Consider the following 19468-nt stretch of genomic DNA (forward strand, 5'->3'; position numbering starts at 1 on the left):
ACATAAACCCTTTTTGGCACTATTTCAGGATAAAGCAGGAATGGAATTTCATACTAGAGTGCCGGAAGAAAGGCATTCCTCAATCAAAATACCTCAAGAATGGCTTTGTAGACACTGATGAGAAGATCTTGGACACTTATGGCAAGACTCCTCGGCTCCAGAAGAGGCATGCTTTGTCAGATGAAGCAAATAAGGAGAGAAACAAGTTTATTTTTCAGCTTTCTGGAAAGCAGTGGACGGTAAATATAATGGAAAATATGTTTCTATTAAAGAGTTTGGGTAGCTTAGCACTGTAACTTTTAATCCCCCAACCTTTGTTTTTTTTGCCAATGCATATGAAATTGATGCTTTTTCACAGTGTTAGAAGTGACAAAAGCATTTCCTGTCTTACCCTGAACTAGTGGTTAAGTTTTCAAATATGCCTATTTTAAATTCTCTACTGATACATGTAATTTAGCCCTCTGAAAAAATTTGGTATAAGCAATCGTATTGCAATAAGGTATCTTTCTCTGAAATTCCCCAATGGATGGAAAGAGATGAAAATAATATTCAGCTTCGTTGGCTTGTTGATGTCTTCTACTACTCAGAGATGTGTCTTCTTGCTCTAATGGTGTGATAACATTTTTCTCAAGCTCTGTTCAAATCAAAACTAATATTAGCATCAATTCACAATGGTCTTGCTGAAAAAAGCACTTTACTTGCCATTGTGTTTGATGTGGAATAGCATTTTGGAAGTAAGTTCTGAATGAATGCTGTTTTGAAATTCACCAAAAGGTGGATTAGAGTCAGCCTGAAAAGCTTTGACTGAAAAGTATTTTAAATATACACTACTTTATTAATGAGAAAGTGAAATTAGAATTTTGACTTCTGTGTAGTTTATAATTTTGAAATATATTTTTGAGATTTTCATTACAAAAACCGCAATTTAAAAAGTCAATTGATAAAGTGGCTAAAATTTACTAAAACAGTTCATTCGATTGACCTGAAAAATAACTTTGCCCCAGATCTGATCTTGAATATGAAGGTGTTTTATTTTCAGCTTTCATTTTTTTTCTGGCTTTAGTTCTTTTCTGAATGAACATAAAATAGATGACATTTCTAGAAAATAGAAACCCTTGGTTCCCATCCAGCTCTAGTAAGGAGACTATTTCTTCAGCTGATGCCAATCATTTGTGTGGTAGGATTGGTTGCTGGAGAGCTATCACATGTCATCTTTCAAGAACCTTGGATATTGGAAATTTTGTTAGAGATGTATAGTCTTATACTGCACACTTTCCTGTATTGTAAACTTTATAGGTATGTTAGGAGGAAAAAAAAGAGATATTACAGCTCCTTAGACACGGATATAGTAGCAACTGCAAATGTTTTCAGTGCATCAGGGAACAGAGAGCTGCATAACTAAACTTTTCTGTTGCTTATTCTCTTTTGCCAAACCATTAACATTTTGCTGTGTCACTGTAAAGAAGCCTTTACATTAGGAGGCAAAATCAAACATACATAATTTGTTCTGTTTTCCAAAGCATTTCATTTCAACTGACATGCTGAAAGATCACATTTAAGAAGTATCGGAGTACTGTTAAGTCCATTATGCCACCTTGAGCAGTACACTCCTAACCACCATGCGCTTTGAATCTGTCTCCATATCATATGCTCACTGTGGCCATATCACACAACCACTGTGCCTCATTGTGCAGCTCTAGCCTGGTTAAAGTGGGCTTCCTGTTTCAACAAGATACTGTGACACAGTTCAGGTGTCTTCAGACAAAGATAAGATCAAAGTGGCTTTATTTAGAGAAGACCAATGCTCCTTCAAAATCAAAGAACATTGCCAGTCTCTAACAGCTGAAAATTATCTAAAAAAATGTGAAAATTCACTTGACAAAGTTCTGAAAGAAGTGTATTTCCCCTCATTGCAGAAATTTTGTAAAAAATGTATCTGTTATACAAATCATACCACTTATTTTTGTTTTTTTAATCTCAACTGCTGGTTCTAAACCAAGGACAGAATTGGACGTGACAGTCTTTTCTCCTATTGCTCTTTCACAAAAAAGTGCACTTAGGCAAAATGAATTTGCAAACTATACAACCAAAGCTGCACAAACTGGCAATTTGCATGTGAAAAGATCTGTGGACATGTGACAGTCTTCTCAGAGAAGCCTGTGAGTTATATAGCTGGCAGCTGTGGTATCAATTGTGGTTTAACTTTTGTAATGTGTTTTGCACACAGATACATCTATGAGTTGAAAGTTTGGAAGATTAAGCACTCAGACACTAGAAATCAGAGCTGGGATTGCCTGTGCAGTTTTACAGGCACATAACCAGCTTGGTTTGCTGTTGGCTGGCCACTTAAAGTTGGCAGCTGCAAACAGCACAGCCCTGTGAAGTGTCCATTTGGGAACTAGCTGCTGAATCCTCTATCTCACTTGCTTTTAGCTGATAAGTATTTCTATTATGTTTCCACTTTCCTCTCATCAATGAAGCAGTAATATATCCTCTAGACAGTTGATAGCTAAATCTGAGTAGGTTGCTGGTATGACTTACAGATTTAATTTTGAGAACTGGGCTTGCTTCTGGGCTGTACCAGTTCTCTTTCTGGATGCTGTGAAGTTAGGTCTCACAAAGGAGTAATTCCCAGCATAGGAATTTTTCAAGATCAAAGCAAGTGGCTTTACCACATCCTTCCGATAGGTCTCAGTGTCAGGGCTCTCATTGGAAACTTCAGCAGCAAATGAGCTGAGTTCACAAATCAGCTAATCATGGTATTTGCAATGTTGCAGTCATTTAGAATGGTAGCTTGTGTTGGGCACTAATCAGCACCCAGGCTGTCTACATGGTAAAAATGTAAATGCATCACAAAGATGCTATTGTCTCATGCTCCATATCTGTACCACATAACAGTGAATCTGGCCCACTGCTTCTGCATTGTTGAGTACGAGGTTAAAAAGGGGTTTTGTAAAACATTCCATCATATACTGGGATAGCTTGGACAATTATTTTGAAAATCAGCTGGATAGTGCTCTTTTGAAAATCATCTTGGATGTGCTTCTGAGAACCTTTGTAAGGGAGAAAATCACAGAATCACAGAATCACAGAATCAGTACGGTTGGAAAAGACCTGTAAGATCATCGAGTCCAACCTGGGAAAAAAAAAAAAAAAAAAAAACACAACACCACACAACGTCAAAAAACCCACAAAAGAAAAAAAAAAAAACACCACAAAACCCATGCCACACAACAACAATAACAAGCCACAACCCACCCAACACCACACAGCACCATGTCCATCAAGCTACATCCCACAATGCCACATCCACACGCTCCTTGAATACCTCCAGGGAGGGTGACTCTACCACGTCCCTGGGCAGCCTATTCCAGTGTTTCACCACTCTCTCAGTGAAGAACTTTTTCCTAATGTCTAGCCTGAACCTCCCCTGTCGCAACTTGAGGCCATTTCCTCTAGTCCTGTCACTAGTCACTTGGGAGAAGAGACCAACACCCACCTCTCTGCAACCCCCCTTCAGGTAGTTGTAGAGAGCGATAAGGTCTCCCCTCAGCCTCCTCTTCTCCAGACGGAACAACCCCAGCTCCCTCAGCCGCTCCTCATAAGACTTGTGTTCCAGACCCCTCACCAGCTTCGTCGCCCTTCTGTGGACATGCTCCAGCACCTCAATGTCCTTCTTGTAGTGAGGGGCCCAAAACTGAACACAGTATTCGAGGTGCGGCCTCACCAGAGCCGAGTACAGAGGCATGATCACCTCCCTGCTCCTGCTGGCCACACCATTTCTGATACAAGCCAGGATGCCGTTGGCCTTCTTGGCCACCTGGGCACACTGCTGGCTCATATTCAGCCGGCTGTCGATCAACACCCCCAGGTCCTTTTCTGCAGGGGAACTTTCCAGCCACTCATCCCCAAGCCTGTAGCGTTGCCTGGCGTTGTTGTGGCCGAAGTGTAGAACCCGGCACTTGGCCTTATTGAACTTCATCCGGTTGGCCTCAGCCCATCGATCCAGCCTGTCCAGATCCCTCTGCAGAGCCTTCCTACCCTCAAGCAGATCAACACTCCCTCCCAACTTGGTGTCGTCTGCAAACTTGCTGAGGGAGCACTCTATCCCCTCATCCAGATCATCAATGAAGACATTAAACAAGACCGGTCCCAAAACTGAGCCCTGGGGGACTCCGCTTGTGACCGGCCGCCAGCTGGATTTCACCCCATTCACCACAACCCTCTGGGCTCGGCCATCCAGCCAGTTTTTTACCCAGCGCAGATCACACATTTTGAGTTCCTAATACTAATTCCTTCCTTCAGGACCTCTGTGCCACTTTTTTCCCACCTCTCAAATGTCATTGAAATGATAACTTATTTTCATTAGGTGGAGACCCACTGTTCGTTGTAGTTGTAAAAGAATTATTTTAACATATCTGAGGAAAGATAAAGCTCATACAATGAGTATTAGGTTAGACAAATAGGCACAGAGTACTAGCTAAAGAGAGTAGGGCTTGATTTTGCAGTATATGAATTCTGAGGAATTGTATTCTGTTTATGCAGATCCATAATTCCTTGTGGATCATTAATTCTTATTAGTTATTGTTCACTTTTAGGCTAATTTTTTGAGACGTGCAGTTTGAGCCTCTAAACATCTCAAGTCACGATGTTTTTTTAACAGCGTGGTCACACTAACTTAATGGAAATCTTCTGAACTACAATGTTGTAAGTAGGATTACTATCAAACCTTTATGCTTGAAGAACATATACTCAGTGAGTCCGTCTGAATCTGAAAGTCACCCTATAACTTGGGTGCTGGTTTGGCTATGCCTGTCCAGGGTGGTTAGCTTCTGGCTGTGGACAGTGGTTGATAACTGAAGTGATGAGGTAGTTTTACCTCTCTCTGTCAGAGCTCCACCTGGAAGAGGCTGTGTGTCAACATCCTTAAGGTTCAGTGGTCCTTGCCTCCTCTTTTACATACCAACCAAATATTTATGACTCAAGGGTCTACATCCCTGTGTGGTACATTGCTGCCAGCTAGGAACTGTAATGAATTAATATTTGTATTTAGGAAAGAAAAGGTCTTATAATAACAAATGAGCTAGTCTCATAATCTGATGGTGTGAATGAAATCAAACAGGCTTTTCTCTTCTCTTCTCTTTATAAAAAATGGGCAGAACCCAGTTGTATTGCCCCAGCAGGGAGTTTCCTAAATAATTCTGTTTTTGCAAAACCCTTGGGACTTGACAGCATGAGAATGGTGTACTGTGTCACACATAATTTGAGGTTCCCAAGGTATGTTTCAGAAAAACTTTTTATTTATCTGAGAGTTTTCAAGGCAAATCCACCATGAAAAGGAGCTCTATAAGGACTTTGGACTCTTGAATTATGTGTTTGAATCAGTTGCCTAGGAGAGAATGATGGAGAGTTGTTGAAACACCTAATTGAGATCCTTTGTACATGTAAACATGTATCTACTGAATTAAATTCGTTCTTCAGAGAAATAGCACTGCTATTAGAGCAGAATGAAAACTGTGGCAAAATAATGCCATGAATATTCATATGAATTTTTCAGTGAATTCACTTTAACTCTGTTTTTCCCCTCTGAGTGTTTACTTTCTGCTCCTAAATAATGAATGTTTATTCTCTAGTGGATCTGTGAATTTTAAATGATTTTCAGAAAATATTCAGGAAAAACAACTTTTTGAATTTGTGATATCAATATTGGCAAAGCAAAGATGGTGATGTTCACTCAAATACAGAGCAGGACTGTTCTTGGCTGTGCTGCTTTACCTAAGCAGAGGATCTGGATGCATACCTACTTTTAACAACTTTAGTGTCGAATGTGCACAACAACTAAATGAATGAGTGATGGTAAAATTCTTTACTCGTAAATCATGACCTTCTTGCATATAATTTATCCATGGAAAAAGGCAGCAAATTAATTCCTACATTTGTATTTATTCTCCCAGTTTTATTGTCTAACATGTTATATATTTTCGCAGAAAACAGAGAATTTCTATTTGTTATTTCCAATTGTTAGTGACAGTGAGGTATTTATTTGCCACAAAAGGTCAAGTAGAATTGTTGCACTGAATGGACAGAGAAAATGTCTCTTGTGCTTGTTTAACTTCCAGAGATTTTGTTTTTTCCCAAAAAAGTATAAAATGCCTGACCTAGTCAGGTAATACAAGTGGCCTTGAGACACACTAGTTTTGGAACAAGCTCCAAACTTTCTCAAACATGAGGGAGATTTGTATGCAAAGTTTTGGTTTGGCCCATGACAGATAAAACTAGAGCTGGAAAAGAAACAGAATTGAAAATTCTCAGAGCTTTGATCACAGTTTTAGTTCAGGCTTATGTCTAGCAGGTAAATTGTCTCTTAATTAGAAATAGTATAATCAGCAATGGTTGTACGTTTGCTATTTATTTCCTTTTAATACTTTTTTTTTCCCCTCCCCAAAATCAAAGGAGTTTGAGGTATTGTTTTGCTGTTAAAGGCAAAAGACTGGCTATCCTCCAAGTGTCAGTCTTCATGGAAAAATTTATCAGCAGGCTGCCAGCTTAAGCATGGCAGCAGAAGATTACAAAAGAACACAAGGGAATCAGAGAGTAAGGCAAATGTAAAGCTTGTACAAATTTCAATTCCTGTCCCTATCTACTTTTTAAATGAAGTAAAATATCACATCAATTTATGTTTCAGCAACACAAATAAAATGTATTGTAAGATGGAGAATGCTAAAAACCCACATTCTAGCAAAGTATTTGTAAACTTACATTTGCAAAATGTAAATATGGTTATAAGACATAAGGAAATAATCTCAAGGAAGGGAAGTAAGTCAGGGCAATTGGTAGAAGAATGGAACCTTCTTCCATTCTTTTGAAGTCATGTCTGAATTTGCTTCAGTTGCTGCACAAGAATATCATGGTCTTTTAAACTACCCTTAATAGAGAAGTAAAAATATTAAAAATATTTTTCACATTAATAATAAATAATTTAAAAAATATTTTGGCTTAATTTTTCTAAAATTATGAAGGAGTTTGATCTTAATCTGAGGGAGTGTTTTGTGTGCTGCACTGTTTTCAATGTATCAAGGAGAAGTTTGTGGGATATCCCTTTCTGTCTGGGAGAATAGCAAGGTTGTTGCCTTCACAGGGGAAAGCTTTCCCCTTTGCTCCCTGCGGCATCTGCCAGTAAGGAGCAGGAGATGGTCTGTTGTGACAACAAGGTGCAAAAAATCAGTAGGTCAGTCGAAAGACAAAGGCAGTCCTGGACTGTGTAATAGAGTGGCAAATGGTATCTGACTCAGACATCTTTTTCCCTATGGTATGACTTTTCTGCATCTGTTTTCTCCATGAATCAGGGTTCTTGCCTACAGTGGCTTCTATGACACTCCAGCTAAATGCTATACCCTATGTGCTGCATTTTCAGTTCTGCACAGGTGGGAAAGACAATAATAATTGAATTTTCAGTTGGTATTTATTCTTTTATTTTGCTGCAGAAAAGTGTGCAGCTGAAGGTGGAGGAGTGGAAACCCACTCCAGAAAGTTGGAAAGGTTTCTCATTACCAGCCCTGAGGCATTTCAGGCATTTTATTTTTTAACTGCCATAAACTGACAAATATAGAAGATGGATCACAATGCAGTATACACCTAGTGGGAAAACGAAGCAAGGAATGAAATGATCCATATCAAATATGGAAGGGCAGGTAGCAAGGCAGAACTACATATATAGGCTAAGGCATGTGTAAATTGGAAAATAACTGAAATTAAAAGCAGCAACAATCAAACAAAGAACAGCTTATGATCAACAGTCCAGTATATATTTAATTACAATTAGATGTTTTAATTTAGCTAACAGTTAAGTATCACTGTTTCTAGTTCAGAAGTGCAGAATTAATAAAAAATAATTAAAACGCATCACTCTTGCTAATGTCTTGGGGGAATTATGAAATCTAGAAGAAAAAAAAAAACAAGTGGGCAACATCCTCTATATAAAAACCAGTAATTCCTAGTGTGTTGTATTTTTCATGCACAGGAAACAAATTTGGAAGTTATAAAGGAATTAAAGGCTGAAACTCTTACATCTGGTTTTATGGAGCAAAGTTACTGATAGCACCTCATCCAGATTATTTATTCCAGATGTTACCGATGCACACTGATATAAAACCCAGGACAGACTGGGAAATTATGTGCTGCTTTAGAAAGTGCAGTTTAAATGATCTGACCTTCAACCTTATGAATTGATTTTTGTCTGTTTCAAGTTCGAGGAATTTGATGACATAATTCAAACAAAGATGTGTATATCTGAACTGAATACCAGTTAGTTAAAGCAAATTTGTAAGAATTAAAGGCTTTAAAACTTTTAGTTTCAGTAACTGTTATACATTGGAGATTTTGGACAAATAGAATAGTCTGAAAATTACTCAGAAATGAATTTATTTAGTGTGTATTTGGAACAATACTAGAATTCTTAAAGACAAAGTTTCTGCATGACTAAAACAAGAGTGAATTTCAATTGTGGACTGATTTAAAAATTAAGTATTTTTATTCTTCCTAAAGAAATTTAGTAAAAATTTTCAAACATTGCTGAAATAACTTAGGAAGTTAAGTCACTTACTTGAAAAAAGACTTTCAAAAGGTGATATGTGTGTATCCTATCTGAAATGTTTCTGTTCCTTGGACTGTGTTCCACCTTGGCAAACAAAATTTGAAACATTGGCAGGTATTATGGATGTAGTCACTTTTTTTTTTTTTTTGGGTGGCAAACTCTATTTAGATATTCTCCATACACCCACTCTTCTGTTCTGTGTTGCATTTTACTACATCTTGATGTGTGAATTAAAGCACTGAAATGTGTTTTAAAAGAATCCTTTGGCTGGAAGAAGGAGATAATATGGGAGACACCAAACAGGCTAAGTGTTTCAGATAGGTTTCAGTTTTAGAGCAAAATTATTGCACTAGCAGTTAAAAAATGAGTATGTGGTGACAGACAGCTGCAATGCTCTTCAAAAGCAAACAGTTCCTATAATGGTTTGGCAAACTGCTCTTCTACATCAAGAGAATTAAGGCAAAGTGTTGAGGTTTGGCTGTGGAATTTTTCCCCCCTGCATTTAGAAACATGGTAGAACAAAATTCTAACTTGATGCTTTCTATTTACCTGTTCTTATTTCATCTACAGGAATTTCCAGATTCTCTGAAAGAACAGATCTATCTGAAAGAATGGCATGTGTACAATACGTTGATACAAACCGTTCCAGCCTACATTGCTTTATTTCAAGATCTGAGAGTACTTGAGTTGTCAAAAAATCAAATCAACCATCTCCCAGTGGAAATTGGTAAGTTGGTTCAAGATATTCAGCTATTTATACTTATGCCATTTAACTATATTGCAGGGAAATGAGCATCTGTGGATATTATTCATTTACTGATAATTGTCTTCTTGCTTGCTTCCAGTGTACAGTCCCCTCTAAATTTTTACAGTTCTCTGGCTTTAATTATACTTGCTGAATTGTATGCAATACCATGTGTGTAGTATGACTCAAACATAGGAAAAGATTGACACATTTTTTTATCTGACTATAAGGAAGTTATTTTTTATACACAAGTAGATGGAGAGTTCTTCCTGAGAACAGGTGGTGTTTTATATTCCTTACAAGTTAAGAAAAATAGAAGTATTAAACCTCAAACAAGACTGAAGAATTGAAATATAAGGTGGTGGTAAAAAGGAATAAAAAATATAATGTTGCATAAAATCCATCTTTTGAATTTATAATGAGTTCAGTAATGATCCCCATTTAGTAAAGTGGTATATCCAACATGACATCAGGGTTTCTAGAGAAACAAATTCTTAATACTTACATACTTTGGCCTTTACTATTTTAAGCTGCATAATAACAAGCATTTTAGTGTTTGGCTGTGCTGTATTTTCTGATCTTACAATATAAAAAGCTTGTTTGAAAGACTGAATGGTTTGAGAGGTATTTACTACTCTTACAAGGAAGTGTTGCTGTAACCGGTGGTATCTCTGAGAGTTGAAAGAACTGGGTCCACTATGAGGCCCCCATAGTTGAGTCCATGCACCTGGGTGTACTAATACCTCAGACTTTGTTTTTAAACGCTGTAGTCCTAAGCTTTCCCTATGACTGGTATTCCTTATGTACACTAAGAGCTAACAACTTTCACAAAAAAGATAAAGACTGAAACCTCCACCTCCATAGTTATCATAGGTTTAACTAAGAAAAACAGGAACAGAGTTAGCATCCTGAAACACAGATATCAGTGCTGGACTTTTCTACTCTTTTTCTACTCTATTAGTACAGTAACACTAATGTTAGTAAATAAATCAAAAGCATTATATTTTACACAGAAAATTTCTCACTAACTTTGAGATATATTTTTTAGGTTCAACCTGGCAGCTAAATACACTAACAAATTGTAAACAGGACACAAGCAGGAGAAAATGGACATAAAATAAACACTAACTGTCTTGTCAGCACTCTGACCTTGGAACTCAGACGGGTCAGTGAGTTTAATGGACATACACCTTCTACCAGGAGGTGTGGAGGAAAGGGGAAAGGACATAGCTCCCTTCCAGAGGCTACCCTAAACCATTAGGTTTTAAGTGGTCGCTGCTTAAGAATTGAGGCAGGTTAAGGCTAAGAAAGTTTTTTCTTTCTTCTTGTAATATTGTGCGTTGTTAATGGAAATGATCCCCCCCAAAAAGTGATTATGAATGCTAATAAAGTCAGTTTCCAGAGTAAAGGCATACAAAACCAGATAATTCTAGCATAACCAATTGTCTGTAAAGGGTAACATAGAGGCTGTATCAGACCTTTCTTGGGAAACAAGGAAGAAAGTTTCAAATGCTTCTAGTAGCAATCACTGTTCTTTCAACTGCATTTAAATGATGTGATTTCTGCTCATCAGTGGCTTTCATGTTATTCACATTATTCACTTTCCCTCCAATATGCTCATCCCTCTAGTTTATACCCTAGGTTTCTTCCTTCCAATGTTTTTGTTGCTGCTTTTTTATGTAAAGGTTTGATTGGAAGGGCCAGTGACTATCAGAAAACTGTTTGCTGTAGGTCCTGCCTCAGACACCATGTTATAGCACTCACCATCCTCCTCTTAACAGTGAACTCTTGTTCAGAAATTTTTTTTCTGAGATTCATTAAATGAGAGTGGGCATGACTGTACTAAACACTCGTCTGGAGAAACCTGGATTTGAACCTTTCCTTTTGAGACACTGCATAACCAAATTAGCAAATTTGGTTATCTGTAGATGCTACTTATACAATAATTCTACGTCACAGCAGTAGTTCTAGTCTATCCACACAAATACACAGATTCACCAATGTAGTTTAAAAAGAAATAATACAGAAAAGCTACTTCAGGACTGTGCAACTGAACTGTTCAGCATATTTTTGCCAAAACTGCCTAACGATTTTCAGTCTTAGTTAATGTTCTGTGTTGATAGATCACCTATTAGTAATGCAATGGAGCTGCCCTTGTTGTTATGACACAAATTACAGAGAAGTTTTTATCTCAATTTGTATAATGCTTTCTTTGTTGACATGTAAAGTGGTATGCTTGCAAATGGCTATGCTTTTATTTCATGTACTATATACGCATACAGACATAGACACTAATATGTATTGGAAATGTTCATTATTTTAATAAGACATTATTATGAAAGTTCTTGGATATTTTGAAGGTTTTGGATGCTACTTCAAAATGAAACATTTACTTTAGTCATCTAGCTGCTAAATTATCACAGGGAAAATAATTGATGTGGGTTTGGTTTGGGAGCTCTGTCTAAGCAAGGAGTGAGGACTTGGTGCTAAATCAGAAGGTAAGATCTCTGGAAAGGTTAAGTGCTAAGGTATTCATCATTTTGTGTTCTGTTTGCAAAACAGCAGCAAGTAGGTAAATATCACAACTAAAACATACTTGAGAGTAATGACAGATGGTTGAAGTTGGCAGTGACATGCATGCTGTTGAGTCTTTAATCTTCAGACAGAATTGAAGCCAAATTTAGACCAACAAATCATCCAGCAGAAGCTAAAATGGTGAGCCATATTCGGACTGCTTCTGATTCTCACAAGAGGGCTTTAAAGGTGTGAGAGAACAGGAGATGATAAGAACATTTTCAGTGAAAAAAAGTATTGTTGCAGTAGCAGCAATAGTAGTCTCTGGACTAAAATATCTGCAGGAACTGAAGTTCATGTTCCTGTTTTACCTGATTTAGACGGGAATGCTCTACTCTGAATCAGAGAGAAGAAAAACTTGAATCCATTCTGTGATTTTTCAAATCACACCTGTACAGATCAAATTTGGATCAGAAGACACATGAGAATACTTTTGATTTCATTCTTTTTGTGGAATAGCAAATATGTTCATGGGAAGCAAGTAAACGAAAATGGAGACAACTGCAAAATTAAGTTGCTGCTTGTCTCAAAGTTGTCAGGTCTGGTTTTGCCAGGAATAACAGAAAAATTAATGAGCAGGAGTGTAGCCAGGGGATTTTCTTTGGCAATGGCTTCTGGGTGAGATTGCAGTTCTGGCTCTGACTGCATGGTTGCAGTGCAGTGGGTGTATATCAGTTAGTGGTAGTACATTAGCAATTGCTATCATTGAAAATATCCAATAGAATATATTCCCATATTCACATAGGAAGCAGTGAAGTGCATTTGAATGTGATCCCAAAGCTTTTATACCAGGATGGGATAGTGAGGCTATATCAGGACTTTTTGTCCCACAAATTATTCATGATATAGCTCAAAGAGCTGTTAATAAAATCTTTGTACCTCATTATTTTCTCGCGCATTTTTGATATGCCAAATATCTAAGAGGAAAAATAACTGTGATTTTAAGGCATATTTTAGTAAGATATCACAGGGATGTTTTGGGTCTTCCCCCTACCTCACAGTATAAAATTTCATTTGTGAATGCCATTAATCCAATTTCCTAGAACTCAGAGGGGAAAACTGTAAGTAATACAGTTTTAAATGACTTCTAGATACCTAAAATAGATTTTTCTATTAATAAGATTCCCAGTGTGCTGATGTTTGAGTTTCCAAGAAGAAAATGCATATTCTCAGTTTAAATGCTGTTTAGTTTTGCAGCCGGTCACAAGTGGAGTCCCCTAGGGCTCAGCTTTCAGACCAGTCTTGTTTAATATATTTATTGATGATCTGGATGAGGGGATTGAGTGCTCCCTCAGCAAGTCTGCAGACGACACCAAGTTGGGTGGGAGTGTTGATCTGCTTGAGGGTTTGAAGACTCTGCAGAGGGATCTGGACAGGATGGATGGATGGGCCAAGGCCAATTGTATGAAGTTCAACAAGGCCAAGTGCCGGGTCCTGCACTTGGGTCACAACAACCCCATGCAATGCTCCAGGCTTGGGGACGAGTGGCTGGAAAGCTGCCTGACAGAAAAGGACCTGGGGGTGCTGGTTGACAGCCGGCTAAATATGAGCCAGCAGTGTGCCCAAGTGGCCAAGAAGGCCACCGGCATCCTGGACTGTATCAGAAATAGTGTGTCCAGCAGGAGCAGGGAAGTGATCATCCCTCTGTACTGGGTGCTGGTGAGGCCACACCTCGAATGCTGTGTTCAGTTTTGGGCCCCTCACTACAAGAAGAACATGGAGCTCCTGGAGGGTGTTGAGAGAAGGGCAATGAAGCTGTTGAGGGCTCTGGAGTATAAGTCTTATGAAGAGCAACTGAGGGAACTGGGGTTGCTCAGTCTGGAGAAGAGGAGGCTGAGGGGAGATGTTCTCGCTCTCTACAATTACCTGAAAGGGGGTTGCAGAGAGGTGAGTGTTGGCCTCTTCTCCCAAGTGACAAGTGATAGGACAAGAGGAAATGGCCTCAAGTTGCACCAGGGGAGGTTTAGGCTGGATATTAGGAAAAATTTAGTTACTGAGAGAGTGGTGAGACATTGGAACAGTCTGCCCAGGGAAGTGGTGGAGTCACCATCCCTGGAGGTGTTCAAGGAACGTGTGGACGAGGCATTGTGGGACATGGTTTAATGGGCATGGTGGTGTTGGGTTGATGGCTGGACTTGATGATCTTACAGGTCTTTCCCAACCTTAACGATTCTGTGATTCTGGGAGTTGCAGACTCATCTGTTACCCTTGCCATTTATTCACGATTGAATGTTATCTGTCCAACAGCTCAGTCTTGTATGCAACTGAGGAAAATTTTATTTATGTTTCCCATTTGAAGGGGAAGTATTAAACACCTTTGTTGCAAGTTGACTGCTTTTAGGAGGATGCCAGTTGCTTTAAGGCTAGCTGCTCATACTGGAACAGCTGTAAGCTCCTCAAAAATTCACCTTTGGTTAGTGCATCACAAAAGTACAGGAATTGTACTTTTTATTGGACCAATTAGAAAGGAAATAATATTTTTTATTTATCTGCTTAAGCTATCAAAAATTGGAATATTGTATAAAATGTATTACAAACATACTTCTTTAACAAATTTTAACATAATTTAATCTTGCAAAGGACAGTGCTTTATTAAGCTGAATTTCTTGAATGGATTTTAGATAGTGCCATTGAGTACTGAGCTCAGACTGTAAACATGCCATGGAAACTACTCATTACGTAAATTATTTTTGCCATAAGATTCTTTGTCAATATGACAATATAACTTTGTCATATTACTTTATGTAACTACATTATACATAACAATATTAGAACACGCTCCTTCTACGCAGAGCAGATTGATATGAGCAAACTCTGTGGTTTATTTCTCAGCCTTCGCTTGGGTTGCAGTGGGAATGTTGGAGGCTGTGCACACCATTCTGGTTATGATGGAAAAGTTTTATCCAAGAATAAGCTTTTTCAGTTTCCAAGGTGATAAAAATGTATTGTTCTACCCTTCCCAAACAGTTTGCTCCATGTTTACTTCTGGTGCTCAGAAAGTGTTTTCCAGCCCAGAGACTGAGCTCATACTCTACTTTGCCCTTGGGAGATACACCCTTTTTTGGGGGTCCCCAGGAAGATCGGAGTCCATGTTTCAGCTTATCTGCTCACATGAAAAAAGGAAGTCACATGCTTTTCTATAAAATTTCTGACCTACCAAAATATCTTCAGTTCAGCTCATTGAACATTTTGGTTTTTGTCCATTTCTTTTTCAGCTTTTTCAGCAGATGCTCACCCTACATTTTTTCCCCCAAAGGTATCTCTCTCTACCATTCAGCCCACAAGAACTTCTTCATGTTTTTCTAACCCTATTTTGTTACAACAAAACCTTTTTTTTTCCTTTTACATTGTACTAATACTCTTCTGACCACAGACTGAGATCCCAAGCTTCATCCTTTTTATTTTTTTGCTTGTAGTAGTCACTTGCAACTTCTCTCAGCATGTTTAAATTTTTTTAATTGAACACATGAAGGTTGGTTAAAGAATGAAACTTTACTAGCCCAGGGTCAATCTGTTACTGTGCTACAGCTTTTATAAGCCGTAGTGGCAAAAAAAGTTTTTGCAACTTTGTCTTGCAAAAATAGTTCAGGAAGTCTTCATCCTTCCTTCCTTTGCTTGGATGCTTTGAGCTGAAGTAAAAAAAAATAATAAAAAAAAATGTTTTAACTGTTACCTGTAAGCTTGAACATCAGTATCTCCTTTCAGATAAATCAAAGGCAGTGTCACTGATTCAAGAGAGAAGACTGAAAATAGGAGACTATTTGTCTTGGACCATAGGAAGTTGCTATCAGATCATTGCAGATCAATGCAAAAATTTGCTTTGTGTTTTACTCCGGTTTATAAAGTGGATCTGCATTTGCATTGAATGGGATCCTTAGATACTAAAAGCTTTCTGTAACCTCATCTGTATTTTGTCTCTGACACCTTGTTAGGAGCACTAATGTAGGCTTGTCTAAACGATGAAGTTGCATTACCATTATTACTATGCTGCATTGTCCATCAGAAATTATGGAGTTTAATTACTGGTTTAATTTTTTAAAGTAATGAATTAAAAAATTGAAGTGGGAATAAATGCTGTCTTAGGCAACAACTATGGCATTGCAGCTCCCACCTGAAAATAAAATATTCTTAATTGTAAAACTGCCAGGGAAGCCATGGATTTCATTACCGCTTTTATTGCCTCTCCTTGGAAAACAGAGCGATGTTAGCTGTTTAACTCCCTAATTTGTCTTTTTTATAGATCTGAAAATTGAGTGCCATTAAACATAGTTAACAACAGTGTTGTAGCAGCAACGATTTTATTATTACTACTTTTAATTGAGAAGTTGTGTTTGAGTATCATTTGAATGTATACATGGCAGGTGTGGCAGTCAAATCCTGTTGTACAGTTGTGCAGCTGTGAAGGCAGTGTCGCCTCCTCTGTCCCCTCTTAAGGCTGTCTCAATGGCTGTATTGCATGCTCATGAAGCCTGGTGGTGGCTGGGCACCATACCTAAGAGAGTGAACTTCTGCACTAAGAAGGTATAAATAAGCCCCTAAATACAGATTACAGAGCAGTGAAAGTCATTCATACTGCCTTACCACCCCCTCAGCGCCCCCCCAATTCCCCCAGCTGTTGCTGCAATAAACTCCAAATGTGAGTGATAATCGCTGGAGTCTTACAATGCCTAAGGCATTTGAAGGTTATTTAGGGATTCATTGCTCCCCAGTTTTGCACCCCTTCAGCCAAGATACCTGGATTTGAGAATCTTGAATTGTCATGAGTGTTGTCTTATAGTCATATTTTTGTGCTCTTTCTCTGACAAAAATAGCCTAGCAGCCTTGTTTAACAGGTCTAGGGGAAAAGGAGAGTGATAGTCTTACTCCTTTTTTCTGAGAATGGAAAAGATCTCAGTCTGTAACCTGGATTACCTTTCAGGCAACTCATATAACCTAATTCTATCCCTGTGTAGACTGTTGCTTGTAAGAATTTTAAACAATTTTTTAGAGGAATGAGTAATTAGAGACGTGGAGCTGAATGGAAACGGTTGAAATTAAAAATTTATAACGGAAAGGCAAGTTGTGCCCAACTCATTTGGTTTCTGTCTTTCTTCTGAGAAAATGATAGAGCTTCAGGTAGTAGATCTTGTCCCTCTGGCATCCCCTAAAGTGTTTGATACAGTGAACTATGGAAAATGAATGTTTGAATCTAAGAAAATGGACTTTGACAAGACAGTTTTAAAAATGAGCAAAGGACATGCTAAAGCAAAGGCAACAAGACACTTCTTTAGAAAGAGAAGCTATCGGTCAAGAGGAAGATCACTTGTGGAGTTTCTCAAGAATCAGTCTTGAGTTTATGTCTTAATCATTTTGAGGAACTGGGCTACTGAAGTTTTCTGCTGACACAGTTTGAGTGTTATTGTCACTGCACAAACAGGAGGTTATATGAAAAGGTGGATGAGCAGGTGGGCTTCCAAAAAAGTAGAGAGATTAAATTAATGATTGCAGAGTTCAAGGTCATGTACTCAGGAGCTAATTATTTGTGCAGCAAGTCATGAGCTCATTAAATGCAAATAATTGAAGAAATAAAATACCTAATCTAACAGTTGCAGAAGAATAGTCCAGTATGATACATACATAAAGTTGTGGTCACCCAGATTCAAGAAAAGTTATTTCAGATGGGAACAGATGCCAAAGAAGTCTCTTAGGACCATTCGAGGAGGTGAATTTTTATTTTGTGAGAGGAGATTAAAAGAATTGGCTCATTCAGGCTAGTAAAATAAATTCTGATTATGTCTGCTACCTATGAAAACATCAGAGAAGCAAACACCAGGGAAGGAAAAGAGCTATTTAAAGATAAAATTGGCAGAAGAATTAAGGGTTATAAAACTTCTACAAATAAATTCAGACTGGCAATCTGAAGACCATCCCAAATCATGAAAAGGATGAAACTCTGTAACTTTGTTTTTCCATAAGAGCAGTGGATGTAAAACCCCCAATTTTTAAGATGGAATGTGATAAATCAAAAAAAGGGATTATGTGAAGTGGTGGTGTAAGGGTTTTATCCAGGAGGTCCTGGCGAGTCCTATGTATGTCTTATGGACCCAGAGGGAGGGTTAATGCTTGACTACTGCTCAGCTGTCAGGTGGCATAGCTTAATCCACTGGACAGCCCAAAGGTGAAAAAACATCCGTTACACAGAATTGCAAGAGGTTGTTCCCTGCAGTCAGATCTTGGTGAACTGTATCCCACTCATCTATGTTGTCCTGAGTTTGTTACCAGAATTAAATTCAGTTGAAAGACTCATGTCTTTTTCCAGTAATTTTCATAATCTTAACCACAGCAGTTAGTGGCAATTGACTGTAGATTCTGCAGTGTGCTTCTGTCAGATTAGAGAGAGATTATATATGACAAGAAAAAATGTGAAGCATCTTCTACTTACTTGCTTTCTCATACCTGCAAGCTGGGACAAACCATACTGTGAACACTGACATACATGTTAGAAACTGTGAAAGCAGAAAAAAGCTGGAAAAGCCATGGTTTCAGAAGGCAGAAAAATCAGAAAGGGAAGCTGTGCTTGTCTCCGTCACTCTGACCAGAAAGGCTGTTAAATTTTTGAGATTTTTTTTTTGTGAGCAATTCTGCTCCATGTCTCCTAGTTATGCTCCGGAGATGCATCATCTGAGCAGAGTTAGACAAGAGAGTGACTAGGATGTTGGTGACACTAGATGCCTTGTCTACATTGGTTCTCCAGCTACTAATGGAACTGAGAGGTAGAAATTTCAGTGGTTGAAAAGTTAAAAAAACCCACCTGTTGTGGGTTAATGTTCATAGGCAGGTAAGCCTCACACAGCTTGCTCAGCCCTCTGCAGCTGCTTGTTCTGTCTCCCACAGCAGGATGGGGAGAGGACTGGAAAGGCAAAAGTGAGAAAATTCTTGCATCAGGATGAAGACAGTTTACTAAGTGAAGAAAAAGAAACAAGCAAGGAAACAAGTGATGCAAAAGCAATCATTCACCACCAGCTGACCAATGCCCAGCCAGACCCAGAGCCATGGCCACCTTGGAAAACTCCCTCCCATTCTTTCCCCATACCTACCTTTTACTTCTGAACGTGATGTTCTATACTATAGTATATTCCTTTGGTCAACTCGGCCAAGTCCCCTCCCAGCCTCTTGCTCACCCCTAGCTGACTCACTGGGGCAGCAGAGTGAGAAAAAAGAGAAGGCCTTCATGCTGTGTAAGCCCTGTTCAGCAATAGCGAAAACATTGTGTTATCACCACTGTTTGGTCACAAATCCAAAACGTAGCACCATATGGGCTGCTATGAAGAAAATTAACTCCATTCCAGACAGACCCAGTACAATATCCTATTGCTAAAAGAAAAGACAAAACATTCCAGTGTTAATGAGTAAGTAGTTCCTTTTTCATTGCAATGGGATTTGCTCTCCTTCACTGAGGGATTAATTGGATGAGGAATTAATTTAAGATTCTCTGATTCTTTATTTTATTTTAAGGCATTTCTGCTTCAGTGATTATTTTGTTGCAATGAGGTGGTAAGTTGATGTTTATGTTGCTT

At 38.4% G+C, this 19468-nt stretch overlaps 1 protein-coding gene across 1 annotated transcript in view; it reads left to right on the plus strand.

Moving 5' to 3' along the window:
- The window catches only part of LRRC2 (leucine rich repeat containing 2), a 74144-nt gene that overhangs the window by 24307 nt on the left and 30369 nt on the right, over nt 1–19468 (plus strand). Inside the window, exons 3-4 of the mRNA XM_059833860.1 lie at nt 29–239; nt 9164–9320. Coding sequence (XP_059689843.1) covers nt 29–239; nt 9164–9320 — 368 coding nt within the window. The remainder of the gene's footprint in view (nt 1–28; nt 240–9163; nt 9321–19468) is intronic.

The sequence above is a fragment of the Gavia stellata genome, chromosome Z (assembly GCF_030936135.1).
Source record: "Gavia stellata isolate bGavSte3 chromosome Z, bGavSte3.hap2, whole genome shotgun sequence".
NCBI classification, from domain to species: domain Eukaryota; kingdom Metazoa; phylum Chordata; class Aves; order Gaviiformes; family Gaviidae; genus Gavia; species Gavia stellata.